Here is a 20,265-nt window from a genome sequence, read left to right on the forward strand (position 1 = left end):
AGTCAACTATATAAGACACTTATTAAACATCAAGAATACGTGAGCTATAGGTGTGAAATTGAAAAAAAAAAATTGAATCTATATCTATAAAGTTAGCTTTCCTCTTTTCTCATTCTGCCACCTAAGTAATATTATTTTTTAACTTTAAAATAAACTTAAAATATTTATTTAGTCCAGATTTATGTTATCTATGATTAATTAAGAGTTTAAAGAAATAAATAAAATTGATTATGTAAAATAAATAAAATGTTAAAATAAGAAAACAATACTATAAATTTTTAATTAGTGATAATAATAGAATTTAAATTTTCTTTTAAACTGACCATAATTTAAAATTTCAAATGTTTTAATGAGTTTTAGAATGAAAGTAAATTTTAAATTTATGGTAGAATAAAAAAACTTATGTAATTGTATTTATAATATTTTAAAAAGAAAAAAATTGAAAGTGAAACTATATCTATAAAGTTAGTTTTCCTTTCTTCTCATTCTGCCACTTAAGCAACATTATTTTTTTTTTACTTTAAAATAAACTTAAAATATTCATTTAGTCCATATTTATGTCACCTATAATTAATAGAGAGTTTAAATAAATAAAAAATTAATTAGGTAAAATAAATGAAATGTTAAAATAAGAAAACAATACTATAAATTATTTATTAGTGATAATAATATAATTTAACTTTTCTTTTAAACTGACCACAATTTAAAATTTCAGATATGTTAATGAGTTTTAAAATAGAAGTAAATTTTAAATTCATGGTAGAATAAAAAAATTATGTAATTGTATTTATAACAAAAAAAATTGAAAGTGAATTGGTCGAGAATTCTTTTATGGTATGCTGAACTTGGTTCGTTGGGTAAAAATGTTATAACGATATGATATTATATATGTACTAAGTAATGTTCATGACATTTCGTATATTCAGATTTATACGGGATAGTGTTATGTTAGTATCAACATCTAATATATACAATTAGATCAACAATCGATAATCAACATCAAAACCTTTAAGGAATGTTTTCATGGAATATGAATAAGAAAGAAATTCTCTTAAAGATAAAAGATTATGAAGTAGTTATCGATACCTGTTATTCTTTCTGCGAATTTTTAAGGTGAGCTTAGTTACCACATGATATGTATCAAATTATTTATTTGTCAAGGAAACATTATTGTTAACAATATGTATGTTGAATATTACATAGTGAAATAAGTTTAGTGATTATATAGATTTATACTAAAATTTTTGAATGATTATATTTAAGTTCAATAATTTATATTGATATACAATGTTTTAAATTGATATTCCGCGCATGCGCGGATACAAATTCTAATACCTTAATAAAATTCGTGGGATGATTGATTAAGAGAGCTTTTTGATATTGTTGTCAATTCTTCCAAATTGTTGGATGTGGGTTTCACGCCATCTTAACAGGCTTCCACTCAATCTATATGAGAAACATTCAACAAAGCTTCTAGAAGGGTTAACCGACCAATTAAACAGAACGAATTGGACCGACAGCACTTCTAGAAGGTCCGATAGAACGCTTAGCCCATTTATGTGACGGTCCAAATACGAACGACCGTCGCTTGAGCCTTGAGGCGGTACCACATCGATCCCAAGGCAAGAAAATGAAACGTACCATCAGCTATAAATAGGGAGAGCCTGAGCAAGTAGAATGACAAAAGTGAACTTGGAGTGGGAGTCAAAAGATTATTTAATTATAATTCTAAGTGATTAAGTTTTATTAGTGAAGGTACAGTTTTGTAACTAGCAGATCGGCATTTAGCAGCATTACTATAATCTTACCAATCCTTGACAAACTCAATAAAAAGTACTTCTATTCGTCCCATTTATCGACGATCACTTGATCAACACAAATAAAGGATCATACCCATACACCAGCGAGAATTGGATTCAGCCATTCAGGTATTCACGTTTGAAAAGAAACAACAGCAACAGAAATTATAATGAGTAATTACGTTTTTGAGGTTCCGCATAATTGTCTCTCTAGCGAAGAGTCTTCGAACCAAATTGTCTTTGGTTATAAATGAAATGATGACTTCATTTTGAAGGCTGAGAAGCCACCACGTTCGGGCATAGCAAAAAAGGTTGGTCCGTAGCCCAATATACCACATGCATATAGCATATATATATATTACATAAAATATATTTTGGTATTATATTCTCTCATCGGATTTTTTTCCATCCATTGAACACAATATGGAAGGAAAGATTTAATTACTGTTTAATTTCAAGTAAATCTTGAACCAAAAAGTGTAAAAAGAAAACGGTATATAGAAGCAACTATCAGGTAGCACATACTTATTATTGTTATGATTTCTCTGTATGATAATCCACTCAAATTGTAACAATAACAAATGAATACGAATCAACTGAATAAAACATTTTTTTCATGAAACAAAAAGAGTTGCCACCTAGGACCCCCATGTGTCATGTGATGCCTTTTATTACGAATATTTTCGCGCAATAATTCCAAATTTAATTAAATGTACAGGTGTATGTCAACGAGATCAGAATTACGGAATAAACATCATATGCGTGAACGTGCCTAGGTGTCTATTTGTCTTCTTAATGTATTTGTCTATTTATCATATGCGTGAATGTGCCTAGGTCTATTTATCATTTCATCATATATAGTATTGTCTATTTGTCTTCTTAATGTATCCCCGAGTAATCGCAAGTACCTAGGTTTCTCTCTATCATTGCTGAAATGATTTTCATATTTTTCTTCCATTGGTTTTTGTGGCCCAATCAGAAGTGTATGCATGAGAAGATATATGATTCATAGTCATAGGATAAGGACAAAGACTATGACTCACGACACACACATCATCTTCACATTGTAATCCTTCCATATATTCTACCTACTACCACATCACTATGCATGAACTAGCTCTATTTGCCTGTTTTAGCTAGCTACATTACAACTTGAATCCACATTTTCTTATTTTTCTAATTAAAATTTTATTAGGTAAACGAACACAACTCCAAATTCATCTTTATATTCAAAACTTCATTTCATATACATTGATGAGGTATACAATCATTAATCAAATGCGATTAATAACGTATACATCGATATTGACAATCACTAATCAAATGCAATAAGAACAACTAGGTAACAACCCGCATATAGTGCGGATAAATCAATTCAAATAAATTTATTATTTGGAATTTGATATTTGTTTGTGTAAAATAAAATATGTAAATAATTCTTTTTTTTTGTTTTATTCAAATTTACGTTTATTTTATATAAAAATATGTTTCACCCGTGAAATATTTGTAAGTGAATAATAATTTTAACGCGGTGAAAATATTTGTATGAAATTTTTTTAATAAAACATGAATAATTATTTATTTTTTTTTAAAAAAATGAATTTGTTGTTTTTTAAATAAGTATAATATAGTTTCAAATTAAATGACTACAAAAAGTTTAATTTATTTATTGAATTTTTATTTAAGTCTATAATGACATAGATGTAATTAAGATTAATTAATAAGGTTTATTTGTTAAAATGTGTTTCAAGCTCTCTGACGATGACATATTAGCATTTTTTAAGAGTGCTTCTACTAATATAGAGGGGATGTTTTTTGTTTTCAAGATAAGGAGAGATGATGACGCATGTAAATTTTCTATTTATGGAAATAAAGAGTATCTTTATGTGGCTGCCGTATCTTTCTATATGGGCTTAGCTTGGGCCCAAACGGAAGAAAAGCCCAGATATGCGAGATATGCTTAGCAAGAAGCCTAGGACGTGACGTCGTGATTTTAGTCCGAGAAAAAAATAGCGTTTCTTTCTGCCAAGTTCATCCTCCTCAATCGCCATTTTCAGCGAGTCAACCACACATGCATCATCACGTTCCTCTCTTTCGATTCCTTCCTTGAGATCCCGGTTCCGTCCCGCCGCTTCACACATTTGTGCTCCGGCGATCGATTACTCGACGTTCGTCGTATCCGAAACGGTGTCAGAAGATGAGCTTTAGGGGCTGCAGCTTGTCTTCAATGAGCTTAGTCGGAAGAAACGCCCAGATATGCGAGCTATGAAGAAAGCTTAGCCGGAAGTTGAAAAGAAAAATGGCGTTTTTTAATCGGTGAACTAATTATTACACAATTCTAGGTATTTGGGAATCATGAATTCAACTCCTTGAACTGTGAATTGTGTTCATATCAAAGTCGTATATGAAATTTTAATTGATGTTGGAGCTGTGAGTATAGTCTAGAAGATGTTCTGATGCGTTGCGGTAGAAAACATTGTCGTAGAGTGATTGGTTTCGACTGTTTTTCCTTGGTTTGAAAGTGTTTTTGGTTAAGGCTTCTTGGCTTTTTATATTTCTGTACTTGTGCTGATGTTCTGATGCGGTAGATTACATTGTTATTATGTGATATGGTTTTGACTGTTTCTTTGGTTTGGAAGTGTTTTTGGTTAAGGCTCATTGGCTTTTATCTGTGTGTACTTATGCTGATGCTACATTTTGCTGTTCAAGTTTCATTAGGATCACAGAAGATACTTGGCAGAGCGTGAGTTCGAGTCGCTCAAGGAGAGGACTTCAGGAAAGAGGGAAGGGTTTTACTCGGGTCGCCTGCATAAATGCTACCCTTCCATCGTTGCAACTATCAAGCTCTTCTGAGGATTTATGCTCTGCATGTAAGGTCTGTCTATTCAATTGCTCATCTTGTGTTCACTCTGCATCTCGGTAGAGTTAGTATACTTCTCATGGGAGTTTTAACTTTTAAGAGGGTTGCTTGCATAAATATGGATTTATGTTATGCTTCATCTGTTTCACTGTCGATTAAATTTCTAAGTTCTCTGATGGCATAGAAGATAGAGTTGTGGTGGGGAGTCTTGATCTTAACCTATAGCTTTGCCTCCCTGATGAAATTGCTGGAACAAAACCGCAAGTGTTTGATGTTGGCAACAATGCTGAACTTTATCTGATATTGGAAATATTGAGAAGCTTAAGAGTCTTTTAGGTGTTATAGGGGATTGGTGTGGCTTTTTTCGAGAGCATACTTAAGCAACGTCTGTATTGCAAAAGAACTGCATCGCAATGGAGTTGGTTACAAACTCATTGGAAAGTCTAAGGAAGTTGGTAGAGAATGGGGTAATTAAGAACGTTTTTAATCAGACTCGTTAGACTTGTCCGAATTGTAGTTTAATAAATAATTAAAAAAGAGTTGTGGAATGGTTCAGGCATAACGGATATGTTCGTACATTTAACCGTGGACAATGAAGCAGCGAAGAGGCTATATATGAAAAGTGGGTTCGAGCAAGAGACCTCGGAGCCAGCCAGCGTGACAAGCTCGATTCCTGAAAGTGGATTATAATGTGAATCTAGCTTTTTTCTTCTTCTTTCTTTTTTTTGAGATTCACTTTGCTTTTTGCCTCAAAAAGTGTTTTTATTTTTATTTTTTTAAGATCAAAAAGCTTACTTTTTTTCTCCAATGGAAACATTAATTGGAACATTTTTGGAAGACAACTCGGTGATGGCTTGTTTTGTCTGTGTGTCTTAAATTTCAATGTAATTTCTCTCTTAAATTTGCAACATATGTCTTTTGTGCTTCTATTTTTCTAATGTTCTGTGCATGGAGTAGCTTCTACATCTGTTGGGACGAGTGAGATTTGTAAACGAAGTTCCATTTCTTTTTTCTATCACTGCCATATTCTAAAAATTGTCTATTGTCAAAGATATCTCCTTACACTGACTAACTTACATGAGAAGAGGTTCTAAGAGCTCTGAGCTACGGAAGATCTTATCACCAATCACAATGGAAGCAATGTCAACTTGGGAGGAAGTGGTGTGTCCATCTTCCAATTTTAGGTCTATGGATTCTTCTTCATAGTCTTCGGATTTTCCCCAGAGAACAACGTAGAGACCAAGGATGATAGCTAAAGCGCCTAGCAAGCTGAAGATAAGAGCAAAACAGATTAAGAAAATGTGAACTGAGCTTCAGAACGAAAAGAGGACAGTAAGAAGATGGCGTACCTCCCAAGGTAAGTCTGTTCTTGTAAATACAAAGCCCCGAAGAAAGTGGTGATGATTGCTGAAAGAGGGTTGAAGAGGGCAGAGAACAGAGGTCCTTTCTGTGACACGACCCAAGCTTGTAGAAAGAAAGTGACCGCCAATTGGATGCCAGAGTATATGCAACAGGAGAGCTTCAAGGAGGAATCAAGCTTCCATGGTGATAAATGAGTGTTGCCTAAGGAGAGAGCCACGAGGAAAGAGAATATGGTAGCAATGAAACATATCCAGGAGCAAGTGTACAAGTGATCAGGACAGTGAGAGGCAATAGGAATCTGAAAGATCAACCATAGGGACCAAGCGAATGTACTAATGACAAGAAATATGCAGCCGAGTAACCAAGTGGTGCTGTCTTGGTTGAGCAGGGCGTTGAGCAATTTGGGACCTCTGAGAAAAGTCATTGTCATGGCTCCTCCCACACACACACCTGTTCCTATTACTTTTGCAACACTTTTCATACTACTCCTCTTAATACTCTCGTATCTTGAAACAAACATCCAATATCGATAATTAGTCAACCCATCAATATAAAATCTTGAATAGTGCCATGTAAATCTTGATAATATACATACCCAACAATGACGGAGATAATGAAGGTGACCGCAGGAATAAGATTGGTCATGGTACAAGCCATTGATGAAGAAGACAAGTCAAGTCCTTTAAAATAAGCGTTCTGGTTCACAGTCACACCAATAATAGCCGTGAGAGCCACCCACCAATAGCCTCTTACTCCGAGACAAGGTTTGTTTTCTTTTTTCCTATTTACCATTCACATGGAAATGGTTTCCATCATCAATATTTATATTCATTTGGTGGTGTAATATATATGTTACATGAAGATGGATCAAAAACTGAACTTACCAAGCGGAAAAGAAAGAGATGGGGCAGATGAAGACAGTGGCGATGGCTTGACGGTAAACAACGAAGACGGTGGAAGTGAGTCCTTCCGTGAAAGCAGCTTTCGTGAAGAGTGCAACTCCCGCCGACGTGAACTGCAAAAACACTAACGCCAACACCGCCTTGTATTTCGATATCTCCATTGTTCTCTCTCTCTTTCTTTCTTCTTCTTCTCTCTCTCTTTCTTTCTTCTTCTTCTCTCTCTCTCTCTCCCTTTAAGGTCAAAAATCACTGAAAACTTAATCTCTCTCAAAGTACGTTTCGGCTGTATTATATATATATCGTTTATGTGAATACAAAATAATCAATATGTGTCGAGCGTGTGTGAATAATGTGATAGGAGGGATTAGGAAACCTAGCTGTTATAGATGCGTATGAGATTGTGTAATATTCAACTATATATATAAGACACTTATTAAACATCAAGAATACGTAAGCTTATATAGGTGTGAAATTGAAAAAAAAAAAAAGAGAAAAGGATTGAATACCTTATAATAAAACTCGTGGGATGATTGATTAAGAGAGCTTTTTGATTTTGTTGTCAATTCTTCCAGATAAAGGATCATACTCATACACCAGCAGCGAGAATTGGATTCAGGTATTCACGTTTGAAAAGAAACAACAACAAAAGAAATCATAATGAGTGATCATTACGTTTTCGAGGTTCCGCATAATTGTCTAGCAAAGAGTCTTCGAACCAAATTGTCTTTGGTTATAAATGACATGATGACTTCATTTTGAAGGCTGAGATGCCACCACGTTCGGGCATAGCCAAAAGGTTGGTCTGTAGCCCAAATATACCACATGCATATATATATATATTACATAAAGTATATTTTGTATTATATTCTCTCATTAGATTTTTTTCCATCCATTGTACACAATATGGAAGGAAAGATTTAATTACTGTTTCAAATAAATCTTGAACCAAAAAGAGGAAAAAGAAAACGGTATATAGAAGCAACTATCAGGTAACACATACTAAGAGTTGACTAATAATTATTGTTATGATTTCTCTGTATGATAATCCACTCTAATTGTAACAATAACAAATGAATACGAATCAACTGAATAAAACATTTTTTTCATGAAGAAAAAAAGAGTCGCCACCTAGGACCCCATGTGTCATGTGATGCCTTTTATTACGAATATTTTGGCGCAATAATTCAAAATTTAATCAAATGTACAGGTGTGTATATCAACGAGATTAGAATGATGGAAATAGCTAGAAAATCATATGCGTGAACGTGCCATATATAGTTTTGTCTATTTGTCTTCTTAATGTATCCCCGAGTAATCGCAAGTAGCTAAATTTCTTTATATCATTGCTGAAACGATTTTTGTATTCTTCTTCCATTGGTTTTTGTGGCCCAATCAGAAGTGTATGCATGAGAAGAGATATGATTCATAGGATAAGGACAAAGACTATGACTCACGATACACACATCATCTTCACATCCTCATTCTAATCCTTCCATATCTTCTACTACCACATCATCATGCATGAACTAGCTCTATTTGCCCGTTTTAGCTAGGTCATGCGTACATTACAACTTGAATCCACATTTTCTTATTTTTCTAATTAAATTTTCATTAGGTAAACGAATACAACTCCAAATTATTTTCTATATTCAAAACTTCATTTGATATACATTGATGTGGTATACAAACATTAATTAAATGTGATAAGAACGTATAGGAAAGAAGAATCCAAGGTCGAAAAATCTTATTCAAAATCAATCACACGGTGTGGTTGTAATGCTCATATGACTTGCTATCTTCAGAAGAACGAAAGATATAAGATTGTGTCTTTCGAGCAGAACCATAACTATGATTTAGTGGGGACACCTATGAAGCATTTGTTGAGGGGAAATCGTGCATTGTCTATCTCTCAAAAACAACATGCTGATGATGCTGAGATGTCAGGAATTTCAGCAAAAGCAACAGTTGAAATGATGAGCAGAGAAGTTGGGAGAAGAGCAAATCTGGGATTTTTGGCGAAAGACTATCAAAATTACATATACCGAAAGCGAATGGCAAAAATGGAAAAGGGAGATGCTGGCGCAGTTTTGGAATATTTTCAAAAAAAGAAAAAGGGAAATTCATCATTTTTTAATTCAATGCATCTTGATGAAGATGATATGATCACTAACATCTTTTGGGCAGATGATCGGTCCATAAGTGATTACAATCTTTTTGGAGATGTTTGCTTTGACACAACTTATAAGACTAATGAATATGATAGACCATTTGCCCCATTTGTCGGGGTTAATCATCACAAGCAAACTATAGTGTTTGGTGCTGCTCTCTTATATGATGAAACTATTGAGTCATATAAGTGGCTTTTCGAGACTTTTCTTGGAGTAATGTCTGGAAAACAACCAAAAACAATTCTGACTGATCAGTTTGCAGCAATGGCGAATGCAATAGTGAAGGTTTTCCCAGAAACAAAACATAGGTTGTTTGGCATATTTATCAAAATGCTGCAAAGAAGTTGAGTCATGTATTTCATGGAGCACAATTTGCCATGGACTTTAGTAAGTGTGTATATGAACATGAGGAAGAAGAAGACTGGTTATTGGCATGGAATGATATGCTCCAGAAGCATAAATTGACAGAGGATAAATGGTTGAAGAATTTGTTTGAGCTTAAAGAAAAATGGGCAATGGTTTATGGACGTCATACTTTTACAGCAGATATGGTGAGCACACAACGTAGTGAAAGTATGAATAATATTTTGAAAAAATATTTAAAGCGTAGTTATAAGTTGTTGTGCTTCTTTGAACACTATGAGAGAGTGTTGGAGGATCGACGATATAAGGAATTAATTGCTGACTTCAATATGATGCATACCTCGCCGGTTTTATGTGCTACTGTAGAGATGTTGCAACATGCACAAGAAGTGTATACACCCAAAGTTTTTAGCTTGTTTCAGAAGCAATACATAGTTATCAGTGATTATGTTGCCAAGAAGGTCAGTAAGTCTGAGATGGTGTATGAATACAAAGTATCTTATCGTGGTGTAGCACGAGAGCATTTGGTTAATTATGATGCTACAAGCGAAACAATACATTGTAGTTGCATGAAGTTTTCTTTTGCTGGGATCTTATGCCGTCATGCATTGAAAGTGTTGGACAAGAAAAATGTTAGAAGAATTCCATCTACCTACATTCTAACTCGATGGAGCAAAGAGGCAAAAACACGAAGTATATCTTATTATCATCCGAAGACACCTAATGAAACAGTGAAACAATCGATTGGAACGCGATACAACCACATATGTCGTACTTTCCGTGAGATTGCATATGTTGCTGCTGATCATGAAGAGTTGACGTTATGTGCAAATGAAGATGCCATTCAATTGCTTAGAAAATTGGAGGAAAAGAAAAAAAGAACTTCTGAAAGCTAATGCATGGATGGCCCAAAGCTCAGATGTTGGACTTGTGGAAGAAGAAGAAGAAGAAGACGAAGAAGAAGAAGACAAGGAAGTTTCAAATGCACGTGGAATAAAAAGAAAAGCTTATGTTGGACGACCAAAGGATAAAAAAATTGGACCCCATGATCGATATATGAGTGTTCTTGAAAAAAAAAATAGGCGTACATCAAAATCATCAAGTATTGCTACCGCAAAGAAAAAGTTATCATTTCAGATATTTGATATATCATTTTTCTTCTTAGTTTATGTATAATTAATTTCATTAACATGTGATAAATGCTATATATATATATATATATTATTTTTTTTATAAAATGATAAATGCTGTAGGAGTCTACTCTTACTCCAGATACCCAATTATCTGTTACTACCACTAGTCCGACCTTATATAATGAGTCATTTCTCTCACAAATGTTTAAGGCAAACATTTCATTTTTACTATTTCTATTTGAGTTATCTGTCATTTTTTAATTAATTTAAAGTTTTATATTTTGTAGGACTATGAAAAGAGTTATGGTGGTTCATCGTAGTGCTCTCCTGTATTACCTTTTTTTTTCCAAATTCAAATTCGTAGCACAAAAATATTAAAGCTAGATTATTTTTTATTTTTCTTTTATGAAAACACTTGTTTACAAAAGTACATTAGTATCATTTTATTCTAAATTGATTTTTTTTTCCTTATTATTTTCTTCCAAATTCACATTTTTGGCTTAGGCATACATTAGTATACACTGACAAGAAAAAAATAATAATAAATTGCTCAAAATTAATAGATATAATATAGAATCTTAATTATTAACTACTGTGTTTTTCTACATAAAAACAAATATATTTGCATATTACTCGTCGAACAAAGCAAATGGTTTTAAACCTTCTGTTTGGCATCGTAGCTTTCTTAAAAAGTTAAATGAACATAGGTACTTAATTTCTCAATCAAAAATTAATACTATATTAAATATGGGGAGGGTTAAAAAAAATAAAGATGGGGACGTCCATTGACGTCAATGACGTTAACGACGGCAAACAGATTTTGACATTTTTTTTGTTTATTTTCTATTTTTGTTTAATTCAATATTTGGTTTTAATTTAATCTTACATGTCATGTTTTGATTGGTTAATATTAGATGAGGTGAAGGATTAGGTTCACGGGAGTGAACCTAAATATCGTTCTTAATCAAATCCGATAAGAACAATGTTTTTTGTTTTCTAGAAAAGGAAAGATGATGACACATGTAAATTTTATATTTATTGAAATAAAAAGTTTGTCTACGTATCTTTTTGTTTCATGATATTTATTTGTTTTTTTTTTTGTGTGTGGCTGCCGTATCTTTCGGATAAAAATTGAAAGAAACGTACACAAACATTAAAAAAAAAAGAAAAACTACTAATGGGCTTAGATTGGGCCCAAACGGAAGAAAAGCCCAGATATGCGAGCTTTGAAGAAAGCTAACGTTTCTGTGTTCGTCTCTTCCAAGTTCATCCTCCATCGCTATTTTCAGCGAGTCAACCACGGATGTATCATCTCACGCTCGTCTCTTTCGATTCCTTCCTCGAGGTTCCGGTTCCGTCCCGCCGCTTCACACATTTGTGCTCCGGCGATCGATAAGTCGACGTTCGTCGTATCAGAAGATGAGCTATGGGCTGCAGCTTGTCTTCGCGTACGGACCTTCAACGAGCTCAATCGTTCTGCTTACAATATCCAAGTCAGCTTCTTCTGTATATTTCATTCTTTGAGATAAACTTAATCGGTGAATTAATTAGTACACAATTGTAGGTATTTGGGAATCATGAATTCAACTCCCTGAACTGTGAGTTGTGTTTATATCGAAGTCGTATATGAAATTTTAATTGATGTTGGAGCTGTGAGTATAGTCAGGGAGATGTTCTGATGCGGTAGATTGCATTGTTATTGTGTGATATGGTTTCGACTGTTTCCTTGGTTTGAAAGTGTTAAGGCTTCTTGGCTCTTTTTTTTCTTCTAATATTTGTGTACTAATGCTGATGCTACATTTTGCTGTTCAAGTTTAATTAGGATCATACTTGTCAGAGCGTGCGTTTCACTTTGCTTTTTTTCCTCAAAAAGTGTTTTTGTTTTTGTGAAAACAAAAAGCTTACTTTTTTTTCTTCAATGGAAACATTGGAACATTTTGGAAGACAACTTGTTGATGGCTTGTTTTGTATGTGTGTAAGATTGCATTTCAATGTATTTTCTCTCTTAAATTTGCAACATATATGACTTGAATGAATTACAAAAACACTTTCTATATATATTTTTCAAATGTTTTGTGCATCTCTTTACACCGACTTCATATACAACTCACATGAGAAGAGGTACGTCTAAGAGCTCTGAACTACGGAAGACCTTATCACCAATCATAATGGAAGCAATGTCAGCTTCGGAGGAAGTGGTGTGTCCATCTTCCAATTTTAGGTCTATGTATTCTTCTTGATAGTCTTCGGATTTTCCCCAGAGAACAATGTAGAGACCAAGGATGACAGTCAAAGCGCCTAGCAAGCTGGAGAAAAGAGCAAAATAGATTAAGAAAATGTGAATTGAGCTTCAGAACGAAAAGAAAGAGGACACGAAAAAAATGGCATACCTCCCGAGGTAAGTCTGTTCTTGGAAATACAAAGCCCCGAAGAAAGTGCTGATGATTGCTGCAAGAGGGTTGAAGAGGGCAGAGAAAAGAGGTCCTTCCTGTGTAACGACCCAAGCTTGTAAAAAGAACATTAGCGCCAAATGGATGCCAGAGTATATGCAACAGGAGAGCTTCAAAGAGGAATCAAGCTTCCATGGTGATAAATGAGTGTTGCCTAAGGCGAGAGCCACGAGGAAAGAGGATATGGTAGCCATGATACATATGCAGGAGCAAGTGTACAAGTGATCAGGACAGTGAGAGGCAATAGGAATCTGAAAGATCAACCAAAAGGACCAAGCCAATGTACTAATGACAAGAAGTATGCAGCCGAGTAACCAAGTGGTGCTGTCTTGGTTGAGCAGGGCGTTGAGCAATTTTGGACCTCTGAGAAAAGTCATTGTCATGGCTCCTCCCACACACACACCTGTTCCTATTACCTTTGCAATACTTTTCATACTTCTCCTCTTCAAACTCTCGTATCTTGAAACAAACATCCAATATCGATATTTAGTCAATCCATCAATATATAGAATCTTGAAAAATTAATGCCGTACATATGTTGATAATATACATACCCAACAATGACGGAGATAATGAAGGTGACAGCAGGAATAAGATTAGTCATTGCACAAGCCATGGATGAAGAAGACAAGTCAAGTCCATTAAAATAAGCGTTCTGGTTCACAGTCACACCAAAAACAGCCGTGAGAGTCACCCACCAAAAGCCTCGTAGTCCCAGAGAAGGTTTGTTTTCTTTTTTCCTATTAACCATTCACATGGAAATGTTTCATCAATGTTATTATATATATTCATGTGGTGATCCTGTAATATATTTCAAAAAAATGGATCAAACTGAACTTACCAAGCGGAAAAGAATGAGATGGGGCAGATGAAGACAGTGGCGATGGCTTGACGGTAAACAACGAAGACGGTGGGAGTGAGTCCTTCCGTGAAAGCAGCTTTCGTGAAGAGTGCAACTCCCGCCGACGTGAACTGCAAAAACACTAACGCCAACACCGCCTTGTATTTCGATACCTCCATTGTTCTCTCTCTCGCTCTCTCTCTCTCTCTCTCTCTCTCTATATATATATATATACGTATATATGCCAAAAATCACTAAAACTTAATCTCTCAAATTGTACGTTTCGGCTGTCTTATTTATATTGGACTGTTTATTATGTGAATAATATAATCCATGTGTCGAGCGTGGGTGTAGGTGTGTGTGAATAATGTGACAGGAAGGATTAGGAAACCTATATTTAACTATGATATACTTATTAAATATCTAGAATACGTAAGCTTCTATAGGTGTGAAATTGAAAGAAACAAAATGAATAGCTAACAAAGCTCGTGGGATAGTTAAGAGAGCTTTTTATTTTGTTGTCAATTCTTCAGGTATTTGCGTTGAAAAATGTTTTTTCTTACACGATGTTTTTGTTTTTCACCAACGCTTTTCTTAGTTGCTTTGGCTTCTTGTATATGATTGTTTTGGTTCCTTTTTGTATTGTGCCAAACTCGTTGGTTTATAATATATTGAATCATTCAGACGAAAAGAAAAGAAGCTATTTGCGTTAAAAAGAAACAACAACAAAAGAAAATATAATGAGTGATTACACTTATAGAGGTTTCCGCATAATGTCTCTCTAACAAAGATTCTTGATACAAAATTGTCTTTTGTTATAAATGACGATTTCATTTTGAAGGCTGAGATGCCACCACGTTCGGGCATAGTCAAAAAGGTTGGTCTGTAGCTAAATATACCACATATTCAGATTTGGCTAATTATTTGTTATGATTTCTCTGTATGATAATCCACCTAACGGTAGCAATAACAATTGAATACGACTTAACTGATTGACAAAAATTTTTCATGAAACATGCCACCGAGGACCACCCCATGTGATGCTTTCACAAATTTAATAATTCCAAAATTTGGTGTATATATTATAGGTGAACGATACCAGACTTATGGAAATAGATAGAAAAAAAAAATCAAATGCGTGAATTAATGGATCGTACCGTCCTACTCGAAACCGGTGCATTCCTTCAATGCCAATAAAAACCAAATTATTTAGTTCACAGTACACTATGGCAATTCTTTAAGTTTCTGTCGGCAAACCCCGAAGTTTGAAACATAAAGTCTCAAACAAATGAATAAAAAGGAATAAATATTATTTAAAAAGATTTAGGTGCTTTAAACTAGTACTATTAATCAAGTCAAATACTATATATCATCTTCACATCCTCATTATAGTCCTTTATCCTTGCATAACTATTACAACAATCTATATCTTTTACAGTTTTACTACCACATCAGTCATCATCATGCATGAACTAGCTCTACTTGCCCGTTTTAGCTAGGTGTACTGTTACAACTCGATCGAATCCACATTTTTGTTTTTATATTTGAATTATTTTTTTTTAATTAGAGGTAACGACTAACGAATACAACTCCAAATTCTTTTGTATATCCAAAACTTCATTTGATATACAATTATTATTACAACCATTAATCGAATGCGACAAGAACAATTTTTTTCTGGAGGAATGGTGATGGATGACGGATGACACATGTAAATTTTCTATTTATGGAAATAGATAATTTGTTTATTCATGATTAATATGGTAGAAACGTAAACAAACATAAAACTAATGGGCTTAGATTGGGCCCAAACTGAAGAAAAGCCCAGATATGCGAGCTTTAAAGCAAGCTTAGCAAGAAGCTGGGGACGCCATTAGTCCGCGGAAAAAAAAAAGAACAGAAATGGCGTTTCTCTGTTCGTCTCTTCCAAGTTCATCCTCCATGGCCATTTTCAGCGAGTCAACCACGGATGTAACATCGCGCTTGTCTCTTTCGATTCCTTCCTTGAGGTTCCGGTTCCGTCCCGCCGCTTCACACATTTGTGCTCCGGCGATCGACAAGTCGACGTTCGTCGTATCCGAAACGGTGTCAGAAGATGAGCTCTGGGCTGCAGCTTGTCTTCGCGTACGGACCTTCAACGAGTTCAATCCTTCTGCTTACAATATCCAAGTCAGTTTCTTCTTTATATCTCACTCTTTGAGATAGACTTAATCGGTGAATTAGTATACACAGTTCTAGGTCTTTGGGAATCATGAATTCAACTCCTTGAAAGTATTAATATTATCATGAGTTCAATTGAACTGTGACTTGTGTTCATGTGGAAGTCTTAGATGAAATTATAATTGATGTTGGAGCTGTGAGTATAGTCTAGGAGTTGTTCTGATGCGGTAGATTACATTGTTATTGTGTGATATGGTTTTTAAGTGTTTCTTTGGTTTGAAAGTGTCTTCGGTTAAGGATTCTTGGCTTTTTTTTTTATCTGTGTGTACTTATGCTGATGCTACATTTTGCTGTTCAAGTTTCATTAGGATCACAGAAGATACTTGGCAGAGCGTGAGTTCGAGGCGCTGAAAGAGAGAACTTCAGGAAAGAGGGAAGGGTTTACTCGGGTCGCCTGCATAAATGCTACTCTTCCATTGTCGCAACTATCAAGCTCCTCTGAGGATTTATGCTCTGCATGTAAGGTCTGTCTGTTCAATTGCTCATCTTGTGTGTTAACTGTGCATCTCGGTAGAGTTAGTGTAGTATACTTCTCAATTCTCATGGTGGTTATAAGAGGGTTGCTTGCATAATATATGTTATTGTGCTCTACATATCCAATTTTCATTTTGGTGTTACTTCCTTGGTCCAGATAGACTGCGTGATATGGATTTATGTTATGCTTCATCTGTTTCTCTGTCGATAAAATTTTCTCAGTTCTCTGACGGCATAGAAGATAGAGTTGTGGTGGGGAGTCTTGATCTCAACCAATGCCGTTGGCTTCCCGATGAAATTGCTGGAACAAAACCAGAGGTGTTTGATATATGTTGGCAACAATGCTGAACTTTATCTGATATTGGAAAAATGAGAAGCTTTAAGAAGAGTGTTTTTTTTTTTTTTTTTTTTTTTGTGTTATAGGGGATTGGTGTGGATTTCGCGAGAGCATACTTAAGCAACGTCTGTGTTGCGAAAGAGCTGCATCGCAATGGAGTTGGTTACAAACTCATTGAAAAGTCTAAGGAAGTTGGTAGAGAATGGGGTAAGATCGTTTAATCAAACTCCTTAGACTTTGTCCAAATTGGAGTTTTTCTATAAAAAAAAAATGTTGTGGAATGGAACAGGCGTAACGGATATGTACGTGCATGTGACCGTGGACAATGAAGCAGCGAAGAGGCTATATATGAAAAGTGGGTTCGAGCAGGAAACCTCGGAGCCAGCGTGGCAAGCTCGATACCTCAACAGGCCACAACGGCTCCTCCTCTGGCTCGGCCTCTCTACCTCCTCAATCATGTCCATGTAATTGTAAATTCTTGTCATTTATCCAAATTGTATACACTCATTCTTGGTAATTAAGAAAAGCTTTGTATACAAAACTCAATCATGACCATGTTAATTGTAAATCTTTTCTTATCGTAATTAATTCATTAGCCAAAGGTAATTACAAAAATGTGACATTTTCTATCTTATTAATTTGCATAGGAAAAACTTGTCATCATCGTTAGTCCACTGTCGTGTATAATCAAATCACTAGTAAGTAGTAACTTTTGATTGGATAAGGTTTAAAGATCACTTGTTGGTAGAACAAAGCGATGTCGTTTGGGTCCATTACCAATATATAAAAACAGAGTAAAAAGAGAGCTTCGAAAATACGAAATCCTTAGAAATGGTGGTGACGTCTTTCTCTTCACCGCCGCGTATCTTCTTCCTCCCTGGAGCTGATCCTCCTCACCTTTCTTCTTCCAATGGACGACGCTTTGCAATTCCTTCCTCTTCTCTCGTGTGAGTCTCTCTCTTTAAAAATCTCGTTACGTTTTCTCCGTTCTCATATTTTGATTTGAAGTTTTGGATTTTCGGAATGAGCAGCGTATGTAAGTGTTCTGCCTCGTGGTTTTTGCAATTCGTGTTCTGGGTTTGTGATTTCTGTTGCTACTCATCACTAAATTCTCTGTTTTTTTTTTTTTTTTCATCTGAACTTAAAAATCCGGAATCTATTTTGGGTAATTGGCACCAATGAGATTTCTCCAATTGTGACTTTGATTTCTTCTCTGTTGGATGGATCTATGGTTTTTGACTCTTTTAAATTTGTTGGCTTTAGATTCTTTCTACGAGTAATGCCTCAAATTCATCTTCTTTCATTATTGTGTTTTAGGATCCAATTGTAATCAGTTAACAGCTTGAAATTATAGTCTTGGAAGCTGATTATTTCCAATAGGATCTGTTTTTTCATTTTTACATATCACACTTGTGTTGTGAACATTTTCTCTTGCGTTTGGGATAAGTTTACTTATTATTTGTCACCTATCTCTTCACACTCTTTTGATGTATTGTTTAATTTAAAGCGGTGCATAAGCATACCGAACTGGTCGTTATCTTAGTCATGAGTAAAGCATTTCTCTTGTTCTGTATCTTTTCGTTTGTTTCTTTGCTTTTGTTCTCTTTACTTGATTGGTACCGTTTCCATCTTTAATTGTTGTCTCCTTTCGCCTTCGTCTGTTGAATTCTTTTATGACATTTGTCTATCTAAGTTGGTAATAAGATCATGAGAATGAAGAATTATCCAGTATTAGTTTATCATGGAAGTCTTTTTGATTATTTCCCATGTGAGACACTTATGGGTTTCATCCAATGCACGAGACATTGACTAAATGTTACCATTACGTTTGATAATCATTCCACTTATTCGTCTTTATGTTTCTATGGTTTATCAGAAACGGATTAAGAAGACACCAAAATGCGAAGTTGGTGGGAAACAGAGCCAGAGGTGGAGTAGTTCGAGTCCTAGCAAATCCAAATGTATAAAGAAAATAGGTTTTCCATATGCAAAAGAGGATAGTGTTTTCATCTTGGACACCAAGTCATACTAAAGAAAATATTGATCTTCTAGTTGATTGACTACACCATTGGTTTATAATTAATACTATGCCGGGTGTTCTTGTAGGTATCACCTCCTCCTCCTCCAGGAAAAGTTAAGGTAAAAAAAGAGGTCATCATGGTAGACCCTGTTGAAGCCAAACGGATAGCTGGAAAGCAAATGGAAGAGATTAAAGGCAGAGAGAAACAACAGGTGAGGAAAATAACCCTTTGGATGAATGATGATACATGTAATCAAGACTGGTAGAAATAGCACATTACAGCTACCGTCTCGTTTGCGTTAACAGAGAAGGCGTGAAATAGAGGCTATAAACGGAGCCTGGGCAGTCATAGGACTGATGATAGGGCTAGTGATCGAAGCCCAAACGGGGAAGGGTATTGTGGCTCAGGTATCATATACTTCTACTTCCTCAATGTTGTTGTCAAAAGAAAGGCTTTTACTAAAGACTGTGGCTTGCTATTTATAACTGCAGTTGGTTGGTTATTGGTCTGCGGCTGTGCATCTATTCACTCCATCAGCATAATATCTACCACACTAAACAAAACATTGACCATGTTTTGTTGAGTTTCGTTTGGTTTTACTTTACTTTCTACTGTGACCACAAAAACTAGTGTTTGTGTTCATGTAATGTAAGTTGTCAAAAACACATCATATTACACTTTGTAAATTCTCCTTTGTTTCAAATGTTAAAATTTTCTGTTTGTAAAAGAAAACACAATTTTAAAAGTTTTGCATATATAAAGAAAAATCAAATGCAGATTCAATGGGCCGCTGATGGGTTTGTAATTTTATAATTAGCTGGGCCGAACAGTGAATAACACTGCCTCTTCCATAACAAAAAAACTAAAGCGCGATTTGACGACCGGAAGGACACGTTCCCGCCGCCGTCGCAACGTTCCACTCGTCGGCACAGCAAACAGCTCCGCCATGGCTATTGCAGTTGCAGGACACTCCAACGGCTATACTACGACGGCTTTAGCCTTTACACTCGCCGTAGTATCTGTATCCGCAGCAGTCTCGTGTCCGTAACCTCTTTCTCTAGCTCTATGTCACTTCCTCTTTGCCCATACTTGTTTCTCAGGTACTAGGTTTCGAGAAACTCTTTTTATACTGAGCTGGTTATTCCGTAGTGTATAGATGGAGAAGACGAGGAGAAGATTTGGAGTATAGGATCAAAGAACTTGAAAAGTCTTTGGGATCTACCATGGAGAAAAGTGCTTCTGAGAGAAAAGGTCGAGTTAAGGCTCAGCAGGTGAAATTACTACTTGGAAATTTGCTTTAATGTCTCTAATGCACATTTTATGTATATCTTCTCT

General features: G+C 35.2%; 5 protein-coding genes and 2 long non-coding RNA genes across 8 annotated transcripts in view; 5 read left to right on the forward strand and 2 right to left on the reverse strand.

Moving 5' to 3' along the window:
- Positions 3,508 to 5,521, forward strand: LOC104717413. Of its 2 annotated transcripts, XR_756221.2 has the most exons (4): positions 3,511 to 4,141; positions 4,509 to 4,674; positions 5,005 to 5,126; positions 5,216 to 5,521. It is a non-coding gene; the product is annotated as an uncharacterized LOC104717413 (long non-coding RNA). The 2 variants fall into 2 exon arrangements; XR_756220.2 differs by having other exon boundaries at positions 3,508 to 4,141; positions 4,509 to 5,126.
- On the reverse strand, positions 5,644 to 7,735 carry LOC104717412 (WAT1-related protein At4g28040). Its single transcript, XM_010434966.2, has 5 exons — positions 7,430 to 7,735; positions 6,906 to 7,154; positions 6,617 to 6,802; positions 6,009 to 6,527; positions 5,644 to 5,928 (listed from the first exon to the last, which is right to left on the reverse strand). Exons 2-5 carry the CDS (start codon positions 7,082 to 7,084, stop codon positions 5,733 to 5,735), a joined length of 1,080 nt encoding a protein of 359 aa, XP_010433268.1. The 5' UTR covers positions 7,085 to 7,154; positions 7,430 to 7,735; the 3' UTR covers positions 5,644 to 5,732.
- LOC104717419 lies at positions 11,817 to 12,423 on the forward strand. The gene is made up of 2 exons (XR_756222.2): positions 11,817 to 12,080; positions 12,152 to 12,423. It is a non-coding gene; the product is annotated as an uncharacterized LOC104717419 (long non-coding RNA).
- Positions 12,620 to 14,057, reverse strand: LOC104717418 (WAT1-related protein At4g28040-like). Its single transcript, XM_010434969.2, has 4 exons — positions 13,879 to 14,057; positions 13,592 to 13,777; positions 12,978 to 13,496; positions 12,620 to 12,893 (listed from the first exon to the last, which is right to left on the reverse strand). Exons 1-4 carry the CDS (start codon positions 14,055 to 14,057, stop codon positions 12,695 to 12,697), a joined length of 1,083 nt encoding a protein of 360 aa, XP_010433271.1. The 3' UTR covers positions 12,620 to 12,694.
- On the forward strand, positions 15,761 to 17,493 carry LOC104717417. The gene is made up of 5 exons (XM_010434968.1): positions 15,761 to 16,047; positions 16,407 to 16,562; positions 16,795 to 16,890; positions 16,996 to 17,116; positions 17,199 to 17,493. The coding sequence occupies exons 1-5, from the start codon at positions 15,781 to 15,783 to the stop codon at positions 17,375 to 17,377; spliced, it is 819 nt and encodes a 272-aa protein (XP_010433270.1). The 5' UTR covers positions 15,761 to 15,780; the 3' UTR covers positions 17,378 to 17,493.
- LOC104717420 lies at positions 17,705 to 19,675 on the forward strand. Its single transcript, XM_010434970.2, has 5 exons — positions 17,705 to 17,856; positions 18,786 to 18,870; positions 19,016 to 19,141; positions 19,236 to 19,337; positions 19,422 to 19,675. The coding sequence occupies exons 1-5, from the start codon at positions 17,741 to 17,743 to the stop codon at positions 19,470 to 19,472; spliced, it is 480 nt and encodes a 159-aa protein (XP_010433272.1). The 5' UTR covers positions 17,705 to 17,740; the 3' UTR covers positions 19,473 to 19,675.
- The window catches only part of LOC104717421 (putative S-adenosylmethionine-dependent methyltransferase RcsF), a 2,523-nt gene continuing 2,009 nt past the window's right edge, over positions 19,752 to 20,265 (forward strand). The window contains exons 1-2 of the mRNA XM_010434972.2: positions 19,752 to 19,970; positions 20,080 to 20,201. Coding sequence (XP_010433274.1) covers positions 19,877 to 19,970; positions 20,080 to 20,201 — 216 coding nt within the window. The 5' untranslated portion in view covers positions 19,752 to 19,876. The remainder of the gene's footprint in view (positions 19,971 to 20,079; positions 20,202 to 20,265) is intronic.

This window comes from Camelina sativa, chromosome 10 (assembly GCF_000633955.1).
Source record: "Camelina sativa cultivar DH55 chromosome 10, Cs, whole genome shotgun sequence".
Classification (NCBI taxonomy): domain Eukaryota; kingdom Viridiplantae; phylum Streptophyta; class Magnoliopsida; order Brassicales; family Brassicaceae; genus Camelina; species Camelina sativa.